Source organism: Euprymna scolopes, chromosome 1 (genome assembly GCF_053919585.1).
Source record: "Euprymna scolopes isolate OS-2025 chromosome 1, ASM5391958v1, whole genome shotgun sequence".
Classification (NCBI taxonomy): Eukaryota; Metazoa; Mollusca; class Cephalopoda; order Sepiida; family Sepiolidae; genus Euprymna; species Euprymna scolopes.
In genome coordinates, this window is record NC_136482.1 from 91,362,062 (window position 1) to 91,384,372 (window position 22,311).

General features: G+C 33.5%; 1 protein-coding gene across 10 annotated transcripts in view; it reads left to right on the forward strand.

Annotated features, from left to right (window-relative positions):
* LOC145245888 (uncharacterized protein C20orf96-like) overlaps positions 1-22,311 on the forward strand; it is a 2,261,276-nt gene that overhangs the window by 1,533,710 nt on the left and 705,255 nt on the right. For all 10 annotated transcript variants that reach the window (XM_080107943.1, XM_080107887.1, XM_080108064.1 and 7 more), the window contains one exon: positions 4,304-4,383. In XM_080107943.1, coding sequence (XP_079964069.1) covers positions 4,304-4,383 — 80 coding nt within the window. The remainder of the gene's footprint in view (positions 1-4,303; positions 4,384-22,311) is intronic.

The window sequence follows — 22,311 nt, forward strand, 5'->3', positions numbered from 1 at the left end:
CCCAAAATGTCAAGATTAGTAGAGGGTCCGTGGAAACTATCATTCATGACCATTTGCATATGCATAAGGTGTCTGCCAGATATATTCTCAAGTTGCTCACACCATTCTAGAAGCGAGAACGCATCGAGTGCTCGAGGATGAATTTGGAGATATGCCAAGAAGATGAGTCAGTTTTTCAAAAGACTGATTACACAGGATGAAACCTGTGTCCATCACTATGATCCAGAGATCAAAGCCCAGTCAATGCAGTGGAAGCACTTGGACTCACCACCTCCAAAGAAGGCAAGGGTGCAACCCTCCACTGGCAAGGTCATGCTCACAGTCTTCTGGGACCAGGATGGAGTAGTGATGAGATTTCCTGGCAAAGGGTACCACAATTACAGGAGGCTATTATGCTTCACTTTTGAGGAAATTAAGGGAAGCTATCAAAATCAAGAGGTGGGGCAAGATCAGCAAAGGTACCCTCCTCCTGCAGGACAACGCTCCGGTCCACAACTCACATGTCGCCAGATCAGAAGTACGGGCGTGTGGTTATGAAATCCTCCCCCATCCTCCCTACTCTCCTGACCTTGCAACTTTTGACTTTCATCTCTTCCCAGCCATAAAGTTGTTTTTTAAAGGAAAGCGTTTCCCAGATGATGCAGCCTTGATTTCTGAATTCACGTCGTCGTTGGAGGATAAACCTGGGGGTGTTCTACAAAAACGGTCTCCAGAGCTGCATCAAACCGTGGGAGAAATGCATAACTCTGGGTGGTTCCTATGTAGAGAAAGACTAATAACTGTGCCAAGTTTCGTTGCTCTACTCCTATGGGAAGTGGGTCAGGGCATTACTTATTGCACGCCCCTCGTAGAACTGCTAGTAATCACTGTAAAAGAGTAATAAAGAATGTGGGAGATTCGTATGCTCAGAACGTTAAGTTTAATGTAGCTAAGCAGTATTTTGGTTCTTAGCAGTTTGAGCAAATAACAAACAGGGTTCTGAACAGAAATGTGTCCTCTATCCTCCCAGCCATCATCAATGGACCTGAGGTAATTTCATCAGCATCTGACAAAGTTAAACTCTTTGTCAGGAACTTTGCAGCAAATTCTCTCCTTTTTGACCATGGCCGCCTACCCACCCTATTTCCTCTTGTGAGTGAAAACAAGATATGCAACATACAAATATATGTGTGTGTTATTGTCAAGCTTATCAAAGACCTTTATTCCAGTAAAACAACTGTCCCTGATAGCAGTCCAATCATAGTACTCAAAAAGCTTCAACCGGAATTAACTCCCATACTTACAAAGCTGTTGAACCGTTGCCTTAAGGATAAATGTTTCCCAACACCCTGGAAAACTTCATCAGTCTACCTTGTATATAAAAATTCTGCAGATCAGTCATCTCCTCAGTACAGACCAATCAGTCTCCTCTGTGCGATTAGTAAGTTGCTGGACTCTGTGATAAATAGCGAAGTGAACAACCACCTCAGCAGAAATAACCTACTCGGGGACATGCAATATGGTTTCTGTTCTTCTAAATCTACAGCTGATGTGCTAATTGTAATATCACATAGGTCAGTGAATTTCTCAACAGGGGCTTCGTTTCTAGATCAATAGCTCTTAACATATCCAAGGCTTTTGATAGGGTCAACTTCACAACATTTCTCGGCTATGGAATTGTAGGAAATATCCTCTCAATTATTAAATCCTCTTTCTCTAATAAGGCTTGTAATAGTAGTCGTTGATGGGCAGAAATCAGAAACTCAGAGTATTAACGCTGGCGTCCCTCAGGGTTCCATCCTAGGCCCAACTCTGTTCTTGATCTTCATCAATGATCTCCCAAATCACATTCTTAGAGCATTCATAGACATTTATGCAGACAGCACGACTATCTATGGCAACACTTAAAAATTCAGCAATGGCCAAGATCTTTCTGATTCTTTCTCTTCTGATCATGAGCACATGGTGTAATCGGAAAAAAGGTGGTTGGTAAATTTTAATGCATCTAAACCCAAGCTTCTCTCTTTGCACCATAATCTTTCTGACTCCCATGTGGCCCTAACTGAAATAAATGGCTCTCATCTTGGGGAAGCACTATGTCTTCACAAGCTTCTGAAACTGACTTTCACTCCTAGTCTGAAATGGAACACATATATATGTTGTCAAGATCGCTGGAATAATGGTTGGATCATTCTACCGCTCTAGTAGGTTTCCCACGACCAATGCAATCCTCTATCTGTATAAGAGCCAAGTACCTCTTAGATTGGAGGACTGTTGCCACATTTGGGCAGGAGTTGCTATCTTACCTTGATAGAGTTTAAAACTGACTTCAAAACTTAGTAGGTGATACCTTTTTCTCTTTCTTGCAACCTCTTTCTCACAGAAGAGAGGTCGCAAGCCTGTCTCTGCTCTGTCGTTATTTTCACAGCAAGTGCTCACCTGAGCTCCAATCCATAGCCCCCCCCCCGTCAAACTTTCACGGAAAACACTCGACTAACTACACCCGCTATCAACAAGTTCCCCAACTCTCTATCGGTGGCTAAATTTAAATGCAAATTCTATGAACAAACTTTCTTTCATAGAACTACCCACCAATGAATCATTGCTGCACTCACATGCTTCACAGCCGATTACAATATGGTAGCCTTCAAGTCCAATGTAAACAAATTCTTGGTGAACGGCCTCCTTAAATAATTCAAATTCTACCCAATCTACACCATTGCTACACTACTTCCTTACATTCATTAACGTTTATTCTCCAGTGGCCTTCAAGCCTTGATAAGTGGTGACTGCTTTGTAAAAGAAAAACATTTGAACAATAAAAATTATATAGTTTGCAAATTATTTTAAAGCAGATAATTTGAAAGTATTTTATTTATTAAATGATTAAAAATAAATGGATAAAAGCAAAACGTTTCTGTAAAAGGAGTACTTTTAGTGATCAGTATCATAAAAGATATAAATGGATAATTTCAAAACATTATTTCTGTAAGTAGGAGTTTCTAAAAAAGCTGAGTCAGTAGAACACCGGACACCAACCATCAGTCCGTCTTGACACACTAATGAGTCTTGAAAAAACGAAACATGTGTCTGTGGCTGACTATTTTTATCTGTCAATGAAAAAAAAAAAGAAACGGGGATTCTACTGTAGCATAATACTTACAGATTAGCTGCCATTAATCTCCACAATAAATTATTATTGGCTGTCCATCAGATTTGATGCGGATATCCTATGAATCCTCTTTCTTCTTTGATCGTTATTCTGGATCACGTTTTTCAATCTACTTTGGCTATATCTAGATCTTTTATAATGTTCTTCAATGTCCTTAAATTGCAGTTTGAAGACATTTAGGCAAGAATGTGTATGTATATATATATATATATATATATATATATATATATATATATATTGCAAAACTTTAGATAAACCTTCAGACAATAGAATCTATAATGGTAGTTATCTTCCTTCCTAACATTGCAAAACCAGTAGCAGGGCTTTAAGGAAATAAATGTTATTTTATATCTTTGAAGCATGCAAACGGCAGAATCCTGTGTATGCTTGCATTTCTTTTATGTGTATATTTGTGCAACACTATAGTGACGCGTACGTAAGTAACCAAATATATTATCAAATGCATTCATACATACACAACATATATGTAAGTACATTAAAGGAGGATAGTCAATAAGATCATATATCTAAAAAAAAAAAAAAAAAAAAAAAAAAGGAAAGGCAAATTTTGTCGTTTTATTTTTTTTTAGTTATACTGCCAAATGAAAAAGAAAAAATGTATTTCTGTCCAATGTCAGATATCTTTAAGAGATATTAAACTTTCTTATAGAATTCAACCGACCTTACGTCAGCATCTAACAAAGCCAAACTCTTCACTAAACTCTGCATCAAACTCCACCCTATATGATGATAGCCGCCTGTCCCCTTGATTCCAGCAAAGCAACTGGCACTGACAACATTCTAATCATTGTGCTCAAAAAGCTGAAACCGAAACTGGCTCCTATACTAACAAAGTTGTTCAAACGTTGCCTAAAGAAAAGACGCTTCCCAACACCTTGGTAAACCTCGTCAGTCTATCCAGTATTTTAAAAATACAGAGGATCAGTCTTCTGCATTGTAGTACAAAACAATCAGCCTGTTGTTAATTTGTTGGGTCAGTTCAGTTGTTAGTTAAAGTCAAAAATAAGTCTCCCCCACTCACCTTCAATACTTGTTTTTATATTCCAAGACGTATTTTTTCTTTCTTTTTTAATAATGTATATATAAATAAACATTAATTATTCTATTCATGTCTTTTTTTTTTCTTTTCAGGTATTGAGAACGAACTGAATCTTTTGGATTCGTTCTTAGAGGATCAAAATACTGAGTACACAGAACTGATCAACTACAAAGTAAGTTCATAACAGTGCATTATTATTAGCTATTATTTCTGTCATCTTAATTTCAGTTGAGTTGCATGTATAAATGGCTTGCTGGATACCGTTTTTGTTTTGGAAATCAGTTATGCTAATTTCAAATCCAATTATATTTATTATGGTTGGTCACACAATAATAATTGTGAGAAGAAAAGAACCAGAATTTCCTCAGGTTTTGAGTAATATATCAGCTCAATTAAGCGTATCCAATAAAATCGTTTACAATGCCGTTCAAACTAAACTAGTGGTATTTATTTAATCCAGTTGCTATTATTGGAATTCAGATATATAAGATCTTCACTTTTTAGTAGAATCTTAGTTTTTTCTTTGTAATTCAGAATAGTGAAATTACGTTTTTGCTTTAAATTCAGACAAGATGAGATTTCCGCTTTAATTTGCTTTTTTGTTTATTAGAAAAAGAATCTGATTTCTTCTCTTATCCGATTTTCTTTTTTTTTTTTTCCTCACTTCATCTTTTTTCTCTTTTCTCCACCTCCCCTCATCCTCTTTCAACTTTCCGTCTTGTCTTATTTTGTCTTACTTTCTTTTCTCTCTCTGAAAATTTTTTGCCATACTTCAAAAGATTCGCGATGGAAAGGTAGGGGAGGTAGAATAATCTTGTTTCGTCAAAGAATTACTTGCTGTCTCCTTTCCTTCCCAGGCACATAGGTACTTGTGTTATTTCTCTTGCTAACAGCCATGTTATTTCCTAGTTTATTTCTTGGATCAAACATATTGTTTTAAACTTTTGTTACCCACAAAATACTAAGAAATATTCTTTTTACACAAAAGCTAATTTTAATGGAATTTAACGAATTTAAAAACAAAAATTCGTAGAGATTTGTTCAAGTGTATCAGTCAATAATTTCAGTATGCTTTCGCAAAATCCTTAACTTTTTAAAAAATAAGATTTTTTTTAAAGTGATTTATATATCGTAGCCCCGACGCCTTCGCGTCGAATCTACTTAAACAGAATAATAACGCGCTGCCCCAACTGTAAAACCCAGTTGCGTGCGCGCAGATGTATAAACATCGTTTCAACTACGCGTACATTTCCCTTTCTCCACCCACGCAAATTCGGTAGACTTATAAGCGAAACTTCACCTGTTCACGCGGACGTCGTAGGAAGCATCTTACACCACACAAATGTTATTCCTTTCATCCAATCAGATTACAAGGAAGGCAAATTTTTAGAAAAATGTTTTTTTTCTGAAGGTCTTCGTGAAGCCGGTTGAAATGTATAAAAAGGGCATTTTTGCGCCTAAGTGAGTCAGTCGACCTCAAATCAGCATGCGGTAAATAACATCGATGTCGATTTTCGTCCGCGTGAACGTTAAACGTGCACACGCTCAACAATTAATTCCTCTACATGTGGATGGACTTGTTACCCTGATGAACTTTTACCCTTTTCTATCTTTCCGCTAAAGTAAGCGATGGACTCTTATATTGTTTAATTCTTCCATAAAAAGCACTGTTTTCTTCATTAAATAACAAAAATATTTAATTACCTCAGTCGCAGGAAAAGACTTTCAACAAAGAAGAAACTTTTTTTTTATCTTTTTTCATTTACAATTAAAAAAAAATTGTATTTAATTTATTCATTCGTCTCAGTCATCTTTTCTTGATTGTTCAACTCCATTTTACACTTGATTATTATTTTTATGTTTATAAATTTGCGGGACTAAACACCGACACCCATTAGCCCTACAACTTATATGAGAACACTTTGAAAAATATTGAATAAAAAGGCAAACAGTTCTTGTAGAATTTAAAGTGAGTTGTGATTATGACGTTTCTTTTTGGATTGTTTTTTTAATATTATTTTACCTGATTATGTGTGATTTTATCTCTGGAAGCGGGCTTTCCACTCCTATCGAGCGTTAATGGTAGGGTGACTAGTAGTAACTTTTAAGTATTGTTGAGGTTAATTTTACCCTGAAGAAAGTTCAGTTCTCACACGTGAGAATGCGGTAATAATTCTATGGATAAGTTCTGAAACAGAAATATGGCAACAGGTTTTGTGATACAAAACACGACAAATGTATATAATATTTAGAACAATTTTACTGGGTGAGTAAAAAAAAAAAGGCATATGAATTTAGGAAAACTCGTCTCGGGAAAACTCGTTTCCGGAAAACTCGTCTCCGGAAAACTCGTCCCCTTTCGCTAGGTAGGAAAACTGGTCCCTTATTGAATTAATATCGATTTAAAACACATTTTATGATCGTTCTTGAAGGAGATATTGTTTTTTTAAAATGAACTATAGCCCCCCCATAATATTTTTTTAAAAATATTTTTACTTGTTTAATGTTTTTTTTTTTTTTTTTTTTAAATAAAATCGATTTTCGAAGTGTCCGTTTTCTACCTAACTGGCTAAGTTCTTAGTGATTTAACTTATTTTAAAGCGTTTATTATGTTCATACAAAGTTAATTACAAATTTTTTTTTGTTCTTATTTTAACGATGTTTTTGGGAGTCATAAAAACAATAAAAAAAAAACAAAACCCAAAAATTAAAAAACAGGGAGCGATTCGATTCTTCGTTACGCTTTTGGTTTTGTTTTTTAATTATGATAGTTTTTTGTTATGTTTTTGTTTTCTGTCATACCAAATGCACTCATGCGTTATTTAAAATTATGATTTTATCAATTATCAACAGTTATTGTCGTCCTGTCAAATTTTGCAAAAATTAACTAATAAATTAAAAGCGAAATATTTTTTTGGCGCGAGAGATGCCATGTGCTAACAATCTCTCGTTAACTCATTTTTAATTTTTTTAATTTTTACTTCAAAATTCTAAAATCAATCATTAAGAGAGAAAGTAATCACTAAATAAATTTATTAATCAATTTTATTGAAAACTCCGCTATCGTTTATCAAGAATCTTTTTAATTTCATTTTTTGTTGGTTGCTTTTCGAAGGGAGATATAGGTTTTACCCCCCCTCTCTCTCTCTAAATTATATTTTAAAAAATATTAAAATTTATTATTTTCTTTTTAAAACCAAATCTCCCTCAGTAATTTCTTTAATTTTCTATTTTTTAACGATTATCAAGACCCCCTAAGATACCGGGCATTATTTCTCGTTCTCCCGTAACACTCGACCGACATGTTTTTTGTTTGTTTTCTGTTTTTTTTTTCTTTACCAAATAAACGATTCAAAATGAATTAAATAAACAACATAGTGGGCGAGGTAGAAAAATCGATTTTACCCTTTTATAAACAACAGTATATAAGTAAATTCTTTTTATATTAATATAAAAAAAAAATATGCGGTCTCGTTTATGAACATAATAAACGCTTTTATTAAAAACACAAAAAAAAACATTAAACAAGTAAAAATATTTTTTAAAAAATATTATGGGGGGGGCTATAGTTTATTTTAAAAAACAATATCTCCTTCAAGAACGATCATAAAATGTGTTTTCAATCGATATTTATTCAATAAGGGACCAGTTTTCCTACCTTGCGAAAGGGGACGAGTTTTCCGGAGACGAGTTTTCCGGAGACGAGTTTTCCCGGCACCAGGCATATAATACAACAAAAAAAGATGAGTGTTAAAAAATGAAGATTGTAAGGCTTGCAAAAACGTCCTTCCAGCTTTCTTTGTGTGGACGGAAATATATTTTGCTTCTTGACCTTAGTCGCAATGTAAGCGGGAATTTGAGGATGAATAATTATCTTTTTTCTGCCATCAGAGGCTGTACTGAGAAGAAGTCACTGTTCTATGTGAAGAAGAAAGAGAATGACTTTCTGTAACTGCCGTTGGGGGCCTTGTCACTAAAGTTCAGCCGCTGTTCTGCAGGGGTCGAAAAAGAGGCTGGAGCCCAAAGCGCGAGGGTTTTCATAGGCTTGTGGGGTGCTTGGGTGACATTCACCGATGTCTTTTATCACGGTGTGAGTATAGGTAAATGTTTCCGAATCGCCAACAAACATATGAAAATAAAAGGTTGTCAGAAATGGCATTAAGATAAAGGCGAATTTTAGAATTTCAATATGAATTTTATTTAACAATATAAGAAAGGCGAATAATGTTATTGCGTTAATGTATTTTTATGTGTGCGTGTGCTGGTTTAGCACGAGAGTCATGAAAGTGATAAAGCTAAAATGTCCGGGAAAGGAGTATTTTGGCAATAAAGTTAATGTTTGTAACATCTTGTATGGTTGTTAGGACTCTATGTATATTTGTATTTAGTCTGATAGGTTTTGAATTAAATGCGCAAAGTAAAGAGAGAGAAATCTTGCTCTGACTGAGGCAAAATGAATCGAAGGGTAAGAGTTAATTCTCGCTGCTTTGGTACTTCCATGTGGAGAATTTAGGTGCGTGTACGCGTTTATAGCTAGTAGCTGACAGGTACAAAGGAAACCGGTTAAAAGAAAGAAAAGGCAAAGACTTCAGTGTATTGCCGTGTTGTCATGAGTGTGTGAGTCGCATGGTCGAGGACAGTTGTTTAGCATGACAAAGAATGTTCGTTTGGGTACGGCCCGTGGAAGCAGTGGTTTGAAAGGAAGCTTGTTTTGCACTCACGTTAGGCCTGGGGACCAAAGTCCCCCCCCCCCCTGCGGCAATGTTTGCTGTTGGGCAGACCAGCTAGAAAAAGGGTTAATGGTTTCAGGTTTTGCCTTTTATATACTCTGTCACGTGATAGAGAGCTGGCTTGTGATTGGACAAGCCAGGAGGAAATGAATTTTAAATCTCGTAGTTGTGAGATGTAGCTCTGCTTGTTAGCAACGGCTGTCGGCTGCTATTTTTACGATCGCGAAAATTGCATGTGTGTAAACCACGGGTGTATGCGGAACCAAAATGTTGCTTGTACGATCACTTAATATTTGTAGCGAGTCGCGACAGGCTGGCTCATGTGACCCCTAAGGGAGTAGGGGTTAGAATTCTTGCTAGCTAATTCACGGGCCTTAAAGGGACAAGGCAACAACTAATCAGTGAGGGGAAGAAGAGACATAAATTCCAATAGTGTAACCTTCTCCCTTAAAAAACAAACAAAAAACAGGACTTATTAGTAAGTGTCTTGAAAAGCTAGAATGGACAGGAAAAGGGAGATCATTAGATTGCAAACATGGTCGATTGCAGCAAGTTATTGGCCACTCACATTTCTGAGAATTATTATAAATCTTAAGATTAAAAAAGAGTACTTGTGCAATTTATAGAGCTATTTTTTATGGGATTTTTAAGTAAAATTCAATTTATAATGTATTTTTGTTTATTAAATTATTAGATGAAACTATAGAAGAGTTAATAAAGTCCTTATCTCATGTTAAAATTGGCTTTCTAAATTTTTCTTGTACCCTTCCAATAAAGGTTTGTTTGATGCCCTCTTTTCCACTCTTCTGTAGCTTTCACAACGGTTTTATGTGGCATTCAAGGACTTTGCTTAATATTTTGACGTTCATTACATCATCTCAAACTTCCCTTTCATTCCAATTTTTCCTAATCTTTTTTTCTAGATTTTTCATGACTGTTTCTAGTGCTCCTACCATTAGTACTATAGTGGTTTTCTTCATGTTCCATATTCCTTTCAGTTACCTGGCAAGTTCCATATGTCATCATTAGTATTGAAAATTTTACTCTCCTCTAATGCACCTTTTATGTCAAGGGTGCTTCATAAAGGAATTAAGTCGAGTTTTGCTGGATATTTTTTAACCTGTAAGTGTTAATTATGTATCATTAGAAATGCGATGCGAGTCATTACCAGCGATCATTCACCAACAAAAACGGGTGGTGTTTTCCGAAATCTAAATGACAACAAATCTGATTTTCAGTAACCTCTGTTTCATTTTATCATCAAAATGATTTTGCATTTTCCATTTACTGATATCTGACACGAATTGCAGACCTTCATGATATCATAGTATCACTTTGAATAAAATTAAAAGATACTTATTGAGGTACTATGGTTAATGCTTCAAAATGTATCCGGTTATGGAGGTCTATCTCCCAAACTCCTGCAGGAGTTTGTGATATATCTCGATTCTATGGACATCCGGCACGATCATAGACCCACAATATTATTGTACCATCTTTGAACAGAATAGATACTGAACTTTTTATCTGGTGCTACCAGATCAGACTGTCTGAAGGTACCAGCTTTCTGGCTTAAAATGCCACAAACATTGATGTCATTGTTTTTGTTTCCTTCCCTTTGTAAAACTCAATCCTGTTGTGTAAAATCAGAAACAAAATCAATTTTCCAAAATTAATGAATTCAGCATTAAATAACCCAAAGATGGTTGATATGCTGTAAAAGAAAACAACCAAACTATTATTTTATCTTAGCATAAAGGCGAAGAAAGTGTATTGTAGTCTGAGTTTGACTTCAACACGACAGCAACGTATTTTTTTAACATTTTTATTTTTTAATTGAATCTTTTAATCTCGTGTTTTAAAAAGAGACGTGAAGGATAATAACGTATGAACAAAGAGGAAATTGCCTAACAATATCATTATTGTTGTTGTTATTATTATTGTTATTATTATTATTATCATTGTTATTATTGTTGTTTTATTGTTGTTGTTGTTGTTATTATTGTTGTTGCTATTATTATTTTATTATTATTATTATTATTGTTATTATTATTATTATCATCATCATCAGCAATAGCAGTAGTATTGCTTTGCCCTTCTTCCGCTCTAAAGAAGGTGTTTACTTTCAAAGACTTGGTGCAATATTATTTTGTAGTCTGAGAATCTAGTTGTATTTATTTTTTAATATTAGCAATATTATGGTAAATTTTACCTCACTGTGACACGCCTTTGATGTAATCCTGCAAGCATTTTTGGAACCTATATATGAGCAACCGATGTACACACAGACATAAGTAAACAAAGACAAAATTAATTCTTTTCTGGAATCTTATCTATCATCATCATGGAACCTCTTCAAAAGCTAACTTATCATGAACTTAATTCATTTCACATGTGCAAAACAAAAAACAATATATATGATCTGTTAGAATCCAACATCTTCTTTTCATGTCTATAACTTTTTATAACTTTTTTTTTTAATTGCTACTAAGATTTTCATATATTCATTGCCAGTTTGGTCATAATTCATGTCATATAGCAAACTCATTTCTTTTAATTATAATATGTGACATGAGCTGTTCACTTCTAAACATATACTCAGAAGTAGTGTTGACATTTGTCAAATTTGTTAAATTTAATTTTAAATATGTCCTCTGGTGTTACCAGATCAGATGGTCTGAAGATATCGGCTTCCTGATCTAAAATGTACTAAACATTGATGCTATTGTTTTTTTTTCTTTGCCTTTGCAAAACTCAGCCGTGTTCTGTAAATACAAGCCACAGACAACTCAACCAAGCACCATAAATACATATTTGAAAATATAAAGAAGTAGCTAGGAAACCCGATGTTACCCGGGATTGAATGATGATCAATGAATGTTCCACACTTCCAGTACGTTTATTGCGATCAAAATCATTAAAATCGCCTATTGATTAATAAAATCTTATGATTGTCTGCTGTAGTTGGAGACCCAAAATGGTGCACCGGAAGAAAGATTCACATGCTTCCCCCGCAGTACATTGTACAAGAGGCATTCCGAAAGTAATGCCTCCTATTTTTTTATATTTCGCCCGAATAAATCAGTAGATTACAAATTGCATTGTTATGATGACTGAATTTATGCATTCATGACCTGAAAGTTTCATCTTTCTGATGTAGATATTGACGATCTGAGATTCTAAGAGATTAACCCTCGTCATGGACATACATCAGAAGCAAAGGTACGTCATTGAATTTCTGGCAAAAGTGGATTGAGAATGGTGGCTACTATGTAAAAAAATAAATTTTGGAGCACAAAAGGTGGTTACTCGTTTTAATAGTACCACTCCAGTCTTTGTAGTTCTTCAACATTTAGAGTTAAAAAAAATAATAGGAGGTTTTACTTTTAGAACGACTTTCGTAGTCTTTGTTGCACTGTAGAGAACCTACTGTTGGCTCTATAAAATTATTTTATATAATGGTTCGTATTAAAGTTGAAAATGCAAAAGTCAAGTATCATGATACAATTATGCTCTAAACAGAAACATTCATTTTGAACACCCCACTGTCTTATCAAAAAACCTACCGTTGATTTTATATACCTGCTTGTGTGGTGATAAAACTTCTTAAATACGATGTTCCTATTTACTTTATCTCTCCACGTGGGCAGAGTTAGACACCAGGGTTGTCCTTTAATGTAGAGAAAAGGAACAAAAATTTTAAATTGTCTCAGTCGTGAAGGATTTCTCCTCCACTAAATGAAAACAAAAAAATTGAAGTGCAGCATCAGAACTGATACTACACTTTGATCTTGGACCGAAGTTTGGTCAAAATCAGACTGTCCCTTTTTTATTGGATTTTGTTTCGATTTTCTAAAGCTTTCAGAGGCATTTCGATAAAAAAAAAAAACTAAGAACACCCCCAGACACACAAAGTACATTTGTGTGAAATCGCTAAAACATTGGTCCAGTCGTTTCGGAGTCCATAGAGAACGAACTGAAAAGGGTTTAGATACCATAAAACAACCAACTAAATATTGTCGACGGTATGGAAATGAATTATATCTCGTAGTGAGAGGCGTATTTAGAAACTATAGGGAATATAGAGTCACTCTTTTGTTATCATAACTCCTAGCTTGATTCGAACTCATAGTACCCTTCAGGGTGGTATCTCTGTACTAAATATAATCTGATCCAAGTATGATACGAAACGATATTCAATGATATGCACATACTTTTTATGAATAATTCAAACAAACATATGTTAGGGTTTGTGTTCCTTGATTCAAGCATAATATTTTATGATATTATGAACTTGAAACATGAAAAGCTTCAGCAAAATGACTTGATTATGTATTAAATGACCCTATTAATCATTATTAATTATTATGTTGTAAAATAAAACAGCCAATAATATCAGATATTATCTAGTGAAAAAATGAACTATTTTTTTTTTTTAATTGTCAGCTGAATAAAACATGCTGAGATTCTTGAATTTCTTTGAAAGGTTCATCACTGGTATAAAATTTAATTGATCAAAGATATTCATTCAGATTAATATTCATTTTTAAGCCTGAGAAAGCTCTAATCATCCACCGATCTGTCACACTTGAAGTTTGAAACAGCATTTTCATCTCTCAAACATTCAAAATGAATTGATGTATATTATTTTATGAGACCATTAGTTTTAATACTTTAATTTAAAACAACACTTTTGCTGATCTTGACATTGTAATTGCTAAACGCACAAACATTTTTATTATGCTTTCTTTGGCGCAAAGTATCATTTACAATTTTTGTGTTTCAGTGTTAAAAATAATCATAAAAATGATTAAATATACGATAAAAGAACCCAACTACGACCTATTAAATTTTTAAAGCGATTTTTTTCAAGGGATATTGATTAATAATCTAATTTATGTAATGCCTTCATATTGTCAAAAGGAAAGGATTGATCTATGTAATAAATAACTTATAATAAAAATGACGATAAATATCAATACTTGATCATCTATTCTTTTTACATTTTTCTATGTAATATATATATATATATATATATATATATATATATATATATATATTGTGTTGATGTGACAAATATCCAGTTCACGAACATCCTTTGTGGCCTCTCTAGAGTCTAGGGAATATGTCAGTATTGTGAAAGGATCAACAAAGGTCCTTCAACGATTGAAAGAGAACGTTTCGGATTTGTTGAACAATTCTTCAGCAACCAAGAATAATTTTATAAAGAACCTCCGACAATGTGACATAGTACACTAGTACACTGAATTGATTAACTGCTTTTTATTTGGGGGGGGGGGGTAAGACTGACAATTAATCAAATTAACTCTGGTAAAGTATCTGGTTGAGACGATATTCTCGTCAACATGTTGAAAGCAGGTAGCAACAATGCAATAGAAACAATAACGACCTTCATAATTAATGGTTAGAATGGCACTGATTCCACAAAATTGGATCGATAGTATTCTTATTATCCCCTTATACATAGGTTAAGGTGACCAATCGGTATGTGTTAAATACTGTTGGAAAGGTTGCCTTCACGACACTTTTTAATGGACAAATGGGAGTTTATTTGTCCTGGGTCTATCCCAGAAACGTAAAGCAGTTTTAGAGGTGGAAAAAGGACAGTCGATGTGGTTTTATTGCAAAACCGATACAAGACAAGTATCCTGTATCACGTTTTTGTCAACGATCGAAGCATTTCACAAAGTCAACAGAAATGCACTTCGGATAATAAATGGAAAATAAAGTATCCATAATTCCTGAGTTTAGTGAAGCAAGTTTATAGCTGTATAAAACCCAGGTTTCTTTCGGTATATAGCCAATTGATGAAATCCCCATACACTGACATAAAACAGTTATATTCTTGCCCCATGCTTTTGTAGCAAAATAAACCCTATATGCTAGTAATTTGTACGTCTTCAAATTAATCAAACAGGTTTGGAAGCTTTGTGAGTGCCTTGTGTAGTCTATCAATTTTAGCTAGGTATGCTCGCAGACAACATTTTTTTATATAATAGATATGTATTATGACTTGAGTATATATTTATAACTGAAATAACTTTTTACATGAAATTAAATGTTTTTATAAAGTATATAAATATTGATATATACTTGAAGAAAACTTTACAATATTACTAAAATAGAAAAAGGCTAAAGAAAATGAAATAATGTATTCGACAGAGAAAATAATTTTTTTTCTCCTGGATTAGAAAAACAGGCTATGGAAGTTGTCTAGCCGATATTTACTAAATATATACATGAGTATATATAACAATTTCTCCCCCTTCTCTCCCCCTCTCCCTCTCTCATATATATATATATATATATATATATATATATAATATATATATATAAAAGAAAAGAAAAGGTAGGGTAATAATTAGGGCTGTGACAACAGAATATTCTTTTCATTCTTGGGTATATATCCGACAGAGTTCGACACACTTAACCAACTGAGAACCACATCCGTCGATATAAAAACATAGTATATTAACGGATATATATACTCAAGAGTCAAAACAATGAAAAGAATATGCTATTGTCACAGCCCTAGTAATAATAATTAAAGTTAGAACTTTATTAGATTATCATATGTTAAGGATGAGGGTGATTACAATAAGGGAAGTGGGGGGAACCTCTTTAGGCCATTCTATTTCAAAGCTGAATGCTTCTCAGAAGAGGAGAAAAAATATTTTACAAGAATACAAGCAAAGAAGATAACACCGATTTTATATACATGTAAGCTTAGAAATGGAAACGTTCATGGGGATAAATAATGAAAAAGGAGGGAAGTGAGATCCTCTAAATCGGGTAGAGCTTCATCTATTCAGACAGGTTAGCCCTTTCTCCCTGAGAAAAAAAAGTCTATTTTTCAAGTTTATTTTCTTTCACGCTCTCTCTCTCTCTTTATATATACATACATATATATATATATATATATATATATATATATATATATAGTCATCCACATACAGTACTGTTTCGCTGTTTCATAGCTCATCAGTGCAGCTAGACAGGCAACTGTCTCAAGCCAGGATCGAAACCCGACCGCCCAAATGACAGTCAAGGCTTCTCACCAATTCGCTATACGGCTGCTGCTGTGTGGGTAATGAATAAACGATGTTTTTGACATCGTCCAAATGCCTCCGCTCGATTTGTTTACACAAAGAGCGTCGCTTAATATGCTAACGGCAGTTTGTATATCACTTTCTGAAATGTTCAACCCAAGATAGGGAGCATTATATATATATATATATATATATATATATATATATATATATATATATATATATATATGCATTTCATATTACTCTGTAAACTGCAGGTCACAAGTGTATCAGTTATGAACAATTGATAAGAGGAAAACCACCTGTTGTATAGCCTTTTCGAATTTGTGTCAATGTCTGCGAACATCGTTTTGGAAGTTTATAGATTATCCTGTATGTTAAATAACATTGAAAAATTATTCTTTTGTTATAGAAGATAATCACAACATAATTAAAAGCAAATTTTACTCCTGTTACTGTTACGCGATTGTACACGATGAGACAGACATACGAAATTGTTTAGCGATTTACGAAGAGCGTTCAAAAAGTAATGCCTCCTGTTTTTTATTCGTCCGAATGGATCAAAACGATTGCAATTTGCATTGTTATGATGACTGAACTTATGCATTTATCACCATAAAGTTTCGTCTTTCTGTTGCGGATATTGTCGGTGTGAGACTCTAGAGCATCCCCTGCCATGCGTCAGAAGCAGAGATGCATTATTGAATTCCTGGCAGAAGTCCATTGAGAATGGTGGTTATTGCATAGAAAAATAAATACTAAAACACAAAACGTTGCTCGTTTTAATGGTACTACTCTCGTCTTCATAGATCTTCAACTTTTTTGAGTTAGAAAAATAGAAGACTTTACTTTTGGAATTACCCTTGCATTATCACTTTATACTAATACTTACGTGGGTTTATTTACCAAAGGACAATTATTTATACTGTTGAATTTATAACATTGGCTTTTTATCAAAGAAAATTAACAATATATCAAGCATAGTCTTTTACTTTTCATATATGCCTATTAGTAACCACAATATTTGTAACTTCGCTTTTCCTATAAATTGAATCTCTATAGAGTGGAAGGATAAAATTGTCGCCTTAGAAAAGGCATGATATATATTTCCATTAGATGAAGACCGTTTTTCTTTTTTTTTCTTGCAAACCATCTACTAGTTGGCCAGTTGCGTACAAATCCCAAGAGCGATAGGAGCCTTCTATCATGTTTGAAAATGACATAATGTTCAACGAGTAAGATTGGAGATGCGCCGCTGTACAACTCATGCTCGGTACCGATCCAAGTTATGACAACAGGATCATTGCCAGCACCCTTTAAATGCAAATCAAAACGACTCAACGCTTGAGAGCACAGCTCAACGGAGTTTTCGGCCATGATTATGGTCTTTGGTGTGGTTTCAAGTTAGGGACACGTCATGCCACCACACATCTTCAAAGTTGGCTTGAAAGTCAACACCAAAGTATACCTGGATACTACCTCAAGTAACATCACAAAGCTGGATAGTCCACCAGACTAGATGAATTCTTGTCCTGGAATCTAATTAGATCAATAGACTACAAGAAAGATTTACTATATTTAAATAGTCAATTATGGAGAGGAAAATTATGTTCCAACTTCTTTACTAACTCCATGCTTGAGAGGTAAAGGAAAAGTTTAATGGAATTGTCAAATATCTATGTATCTCATATAAAGGTAAAGTTTAATGGAATTGTCAAATATCTATGTATCTCATATAAAGGAAAAGTTTAATGGAATTGTCAAATATCTATATATCTCATACAAAGGTAAAGTTTAATGGAATTGTCAAATATCTATGTATCTCATATAAAGGAAAAGTTTAATGGAATTGTCAAATATCTATATATCTCATATAAAGGAAAAGTTTAATGGAATTGTCAAATATCTATATATCTCATGTAAAGGTAAAGTGTCAGCCCAAGGAAAGGGGTCCCTTGATTTCTGATAACTTCTGCTGAAACAAAATGAAATACCCATAAACTTTTTCTTTGGCCAACAGCAGTAGCACCCTCCTAATTAATAATGGCAGGAGTTTTCTGAAGTTACTTGGTCAAATAAAATGGAACTTATCTTCCAATCTGAGATTGTTCATTGATGTAAGATGAACAAATGAATTAAATTTCCATCAGATCTTGTTTAAATTAACGGAAAAATGTTGAGCAGAAATGTTTAATGTGATACTACATCTGGTACTTTTTATATGTAATTTACTAATATTGTTTGCAAATAATTTATAAGAGTAAAGGCAAGTAACAGGTAAAATTGAGTCAAATTATTTTAAACTTTTCTTTTCTTTTGACTCTTTTTTTCAGAGCTGAACATAACTTTGAAAAAATGAATAAAAAAAAAAAACAGAAAACAAAAATACTGCTATATCATGGAAGATATGTTCGATATATGTGATAGAAAGTGCAATTCTTTTTGTCTTCCTGTTTCTTAAGTATATGGACATAACATCTCCTGTTGTCAGTTTTCCTTCCTCATTCTTTCACATAACATCGCATATGAAAAGCTAAGGCTGTCGGGCATGAGTGAGCTATCTTTAAATAATGCATGTGCTTGTCACGTCTTTGCAGATGGTAAACAATGCAGCATCGTGTCTTTCAGGAATAGGTGTGAAGTCGAATGGAATAATTTTTTCATTATTTATCATTCGTCTTCTCTTGTAATGATGTCATAAATAATGGTTCATTAGATTTCTTTTTGTATATCATTTAAAAAGAGTTTTCAGGTTTTATATATCAATGCGTTAGGAAAGAAAATGTGATATTTCTGAAAAAGAATATAGACATTCCTGTCATGTCAAAACGTTGTAGCTCGGTGATGCTACAAAGCCACCGTTAGCGCATGCATGGAATATTGTCCCCACATCTGTGCTGGTGCATGAACCCCTAGCCTCTCCCTCTTAGACTGGGTCAAAAAAGACTTTTCAACCTAATAGGTTCCGCATTATCAACCAAGCTCCAACCTCTGTCTCATTGCAGCTGTGTTGCATTCCTGTGTTTGTTTTATAAATATTTTAATGGAATATGCTCTGAACTCACACCAATTATGCCTCCTCAACACAAATACCTCCAACAAACGTTACAAGCAGCAAAATCTCACCTCTTCACTATAGAAGTTCCTAGATGCTTAAAAGCCTTCTACTCTAATAGTTTTTTTTTTTCTTGGGCTACTAGACTTCGGAATTCGCTCCTTGATTTCTTGCTTCCCTGACTGTACTAACCTGCAGAACTTTAAATTTAATGTAAACAGACATATCACTGCTCATTTTTTCATGTCCTTGTAGACAGGATCCCAAACAGTAGCCTCTTACATCCAAATAGCAATTACTTTGCTTAGGGTGAAATAAAGAGTAAAAAAATGAAAAATATGGTTGTTGATATTTAAACATGTCAGCTGTACTGTGTACGATGTCGAACTACTTCCTGTGATGAGGACCCAATTTGGAACTTTAAGAGTGTAAAGTTATTCCTTTAATAGCATTACTCTCAATCACTGAAATTCTATGATTAAAATAGAATTAGGAAGTTCAGAGGAGGGGGATGGTGGGGTAGTGGCCAGGGCGTCCAAATTAAGCAGAAGAGACAACCAATCAGAACAGGAAATGAGATAGTGATTTGGTAAATTTCAGCTGTGATAAATGAATTCTTGTAGACTTACCACACTACACATACATTGTGTACCCTTTTTGCAAAAATGGGGAACACCCTACACATGCTTATACGTGAAGTATCCATAAAAAAAACAATAAATTGAGTGTTTGTTTCTGTATCTCTTCAATACATAACTCATTTCTCTGGTGGCAGCCATTTAGTTATATGATAAAACTGCTAATCTTGTGATGATTTTTCGAGATAGAGAAAATAGTTTGTTTTTGTTTGTTTTTTAATTTTTTTTACTATTATTCTCCCAAACAAGGCACAGTGTCACTAGGACGTTAGGGCCTACTATTTCAGACCAAATCTACAGGGACTCTGTCAGAAATTGAGCAATGATGTGCCTGTTCGCATGACACCTGAACTTCTGCATATCAGTATAATCAAGGAAGCAGGGAATACAGAAGTTTGAGGGAAGAAATTATTAGAGTAGAAGGGTTTTTGGTATCTAAGGATTTCTACAGTATAGATTTCTATTGGATTGGATACTCTTATTTGGACCCTGACTAAGAGCGAGAGACTAGTGGAAGGTGCACCAGCCCAGATGTGGCAACTATACATGGGCGAATGGTGGCTTTGTACTGTATTTTATTACCAATTGTCAATGCTGTATCCCGGGGTTCTACTGTAACAAGTTGATGTAGACATAAAAAATATATGAAGTTGAAATATAAAAACTATAATTCCAAACTGACTGGATTGGGCATTAAATAACCATAAATCAAATAAACAAACATGTCACTATTCCTGTATCATCTGAACACAAAAGTTTCTAGAGTTTTTTATTTTGGAGTTGGTTAATTTATGACAATATTTTTATCATAGAAATGTGTAACATTTGTCTAGCACTGCTGGTACATTTGGCATCATCAGCAGAGATCTTAATATCCATTGGTCCAGACACTAAAATAACATAGACGAGACATCCTGATATACAATATTTATTGATTGAGTTTAATTGTAGAAGAGTTTAAAAGAGACCATATTGTAAAAATGAATACATGGTGGAAGACTAGATAGTATTTGCAATGGCTGATATGAACAAAAAAAATGTCTCGTATGTTTTTTATAACCAGATACTCACAGGAAGACTTATCTATAGTTTGCTGACGGACATCTTTATGGCATGTCTTTGTTGATATCATTACATCACCTTCCAGAAATATAATTTTTCTAACTATTTAAGTGAATAAAATTAACTAAATTATAGAAATTATTTATTGTTACCCAAGTAAACTTAAATTTGTTGTAGAGGAGTATTCCATGCTGAAATACATTATGATGAAAACATAAAACGGAACATTAAATAGAATTTTTTTTGAATAGATCATATATATATATATATATATATATTGAATTGTGTGTGTGTGCAATTACTATTTCATTTAATCACATGAATTGATATAAGAAGATAAAATTTTACGTGTAAATTTTCAGTATTTACTTCAACAGTGCTCAATACATAAGTAAAGCTAGGCAGTAAGTTATGAATATGTGTGTATATATATATATATATATATATATATATATATATATATATGGCAATTAAGCTTCATGGGATATTCTGCATTTCATTCTCATGAGAATTCGTCATAAGCCTGATGAAGGATGAAACATGAAATATTCTGTGTAGTTTAATTGGCATACATATTTTCATAAATTACTATATATATATGGAAATTCTGGGTTAAATTATGTGCAATTACAACAAAATTTATTGTTTTACAAAGGAGTACAAATAATTACTAAAGCTTTTTCCTAATTCCAAGGATTTTTAATGAATGGCTCATCTGATTGGAGGAAATGTTGTTAGCAAAATAGATGTAACCAATTATAAATTTTGCTTATTAGCACATACAATTGAAAATTAAAATAGAAATGATGGGTTAAAAAGGTTACACCAAATTGAAATACAAGAACTGTTGTAAAATCCAATAAATACTGGTATATTTCAGAATGAATTGTGAATTAAAAAAAAAATAAAAAATTATACATATTCCAAGCTGGAAGAAAAAATCCAAATTATGTATATATGATTATCCATTATTTCGAATGTTGTAGAATCCTTTTAAAGTCCTTTAAAAAACTCAATATTCGTGCAGAGAAAATATTGGAATGAATTAACTGAAAAAGTTTTATGTACATTTTGCTGATAAATTTCTTCTGTAATTAATTTATATTGAAGTTTTTGCAGGTGTTTAAAGTATAATACACATAATGTTGAATCAACTAAAAGAGGAAAATGAATATTCAAATGCTCTTGTCGGCGTTTAATGTACAAATGAAATCTAATTTTCTCAACGCTATATCTAGGTCATAAACCAACTTGACCGTATCAGGTCGAAATTAAGGTTTAAAAGGGAGGAAGGGGAGAGATATAGTATAAGAAACAGAGGGATGGAAAGGTTAAAAACTCTTTTAATTTATATATATATATATATATATATATATATATATATATATATATATATATGTGGGTGTGTGTATTTCTTTACTTTTTTTGGAGGGGGGGGAGAATTCCAACAAAGTGTTCGATTACAAAGAAAAACTTTTTCGATGGCTGACGAGAGCTAGGTGTATCAGAATTTTTGTAGGAATTTTTGACACCCCTAACATGAAA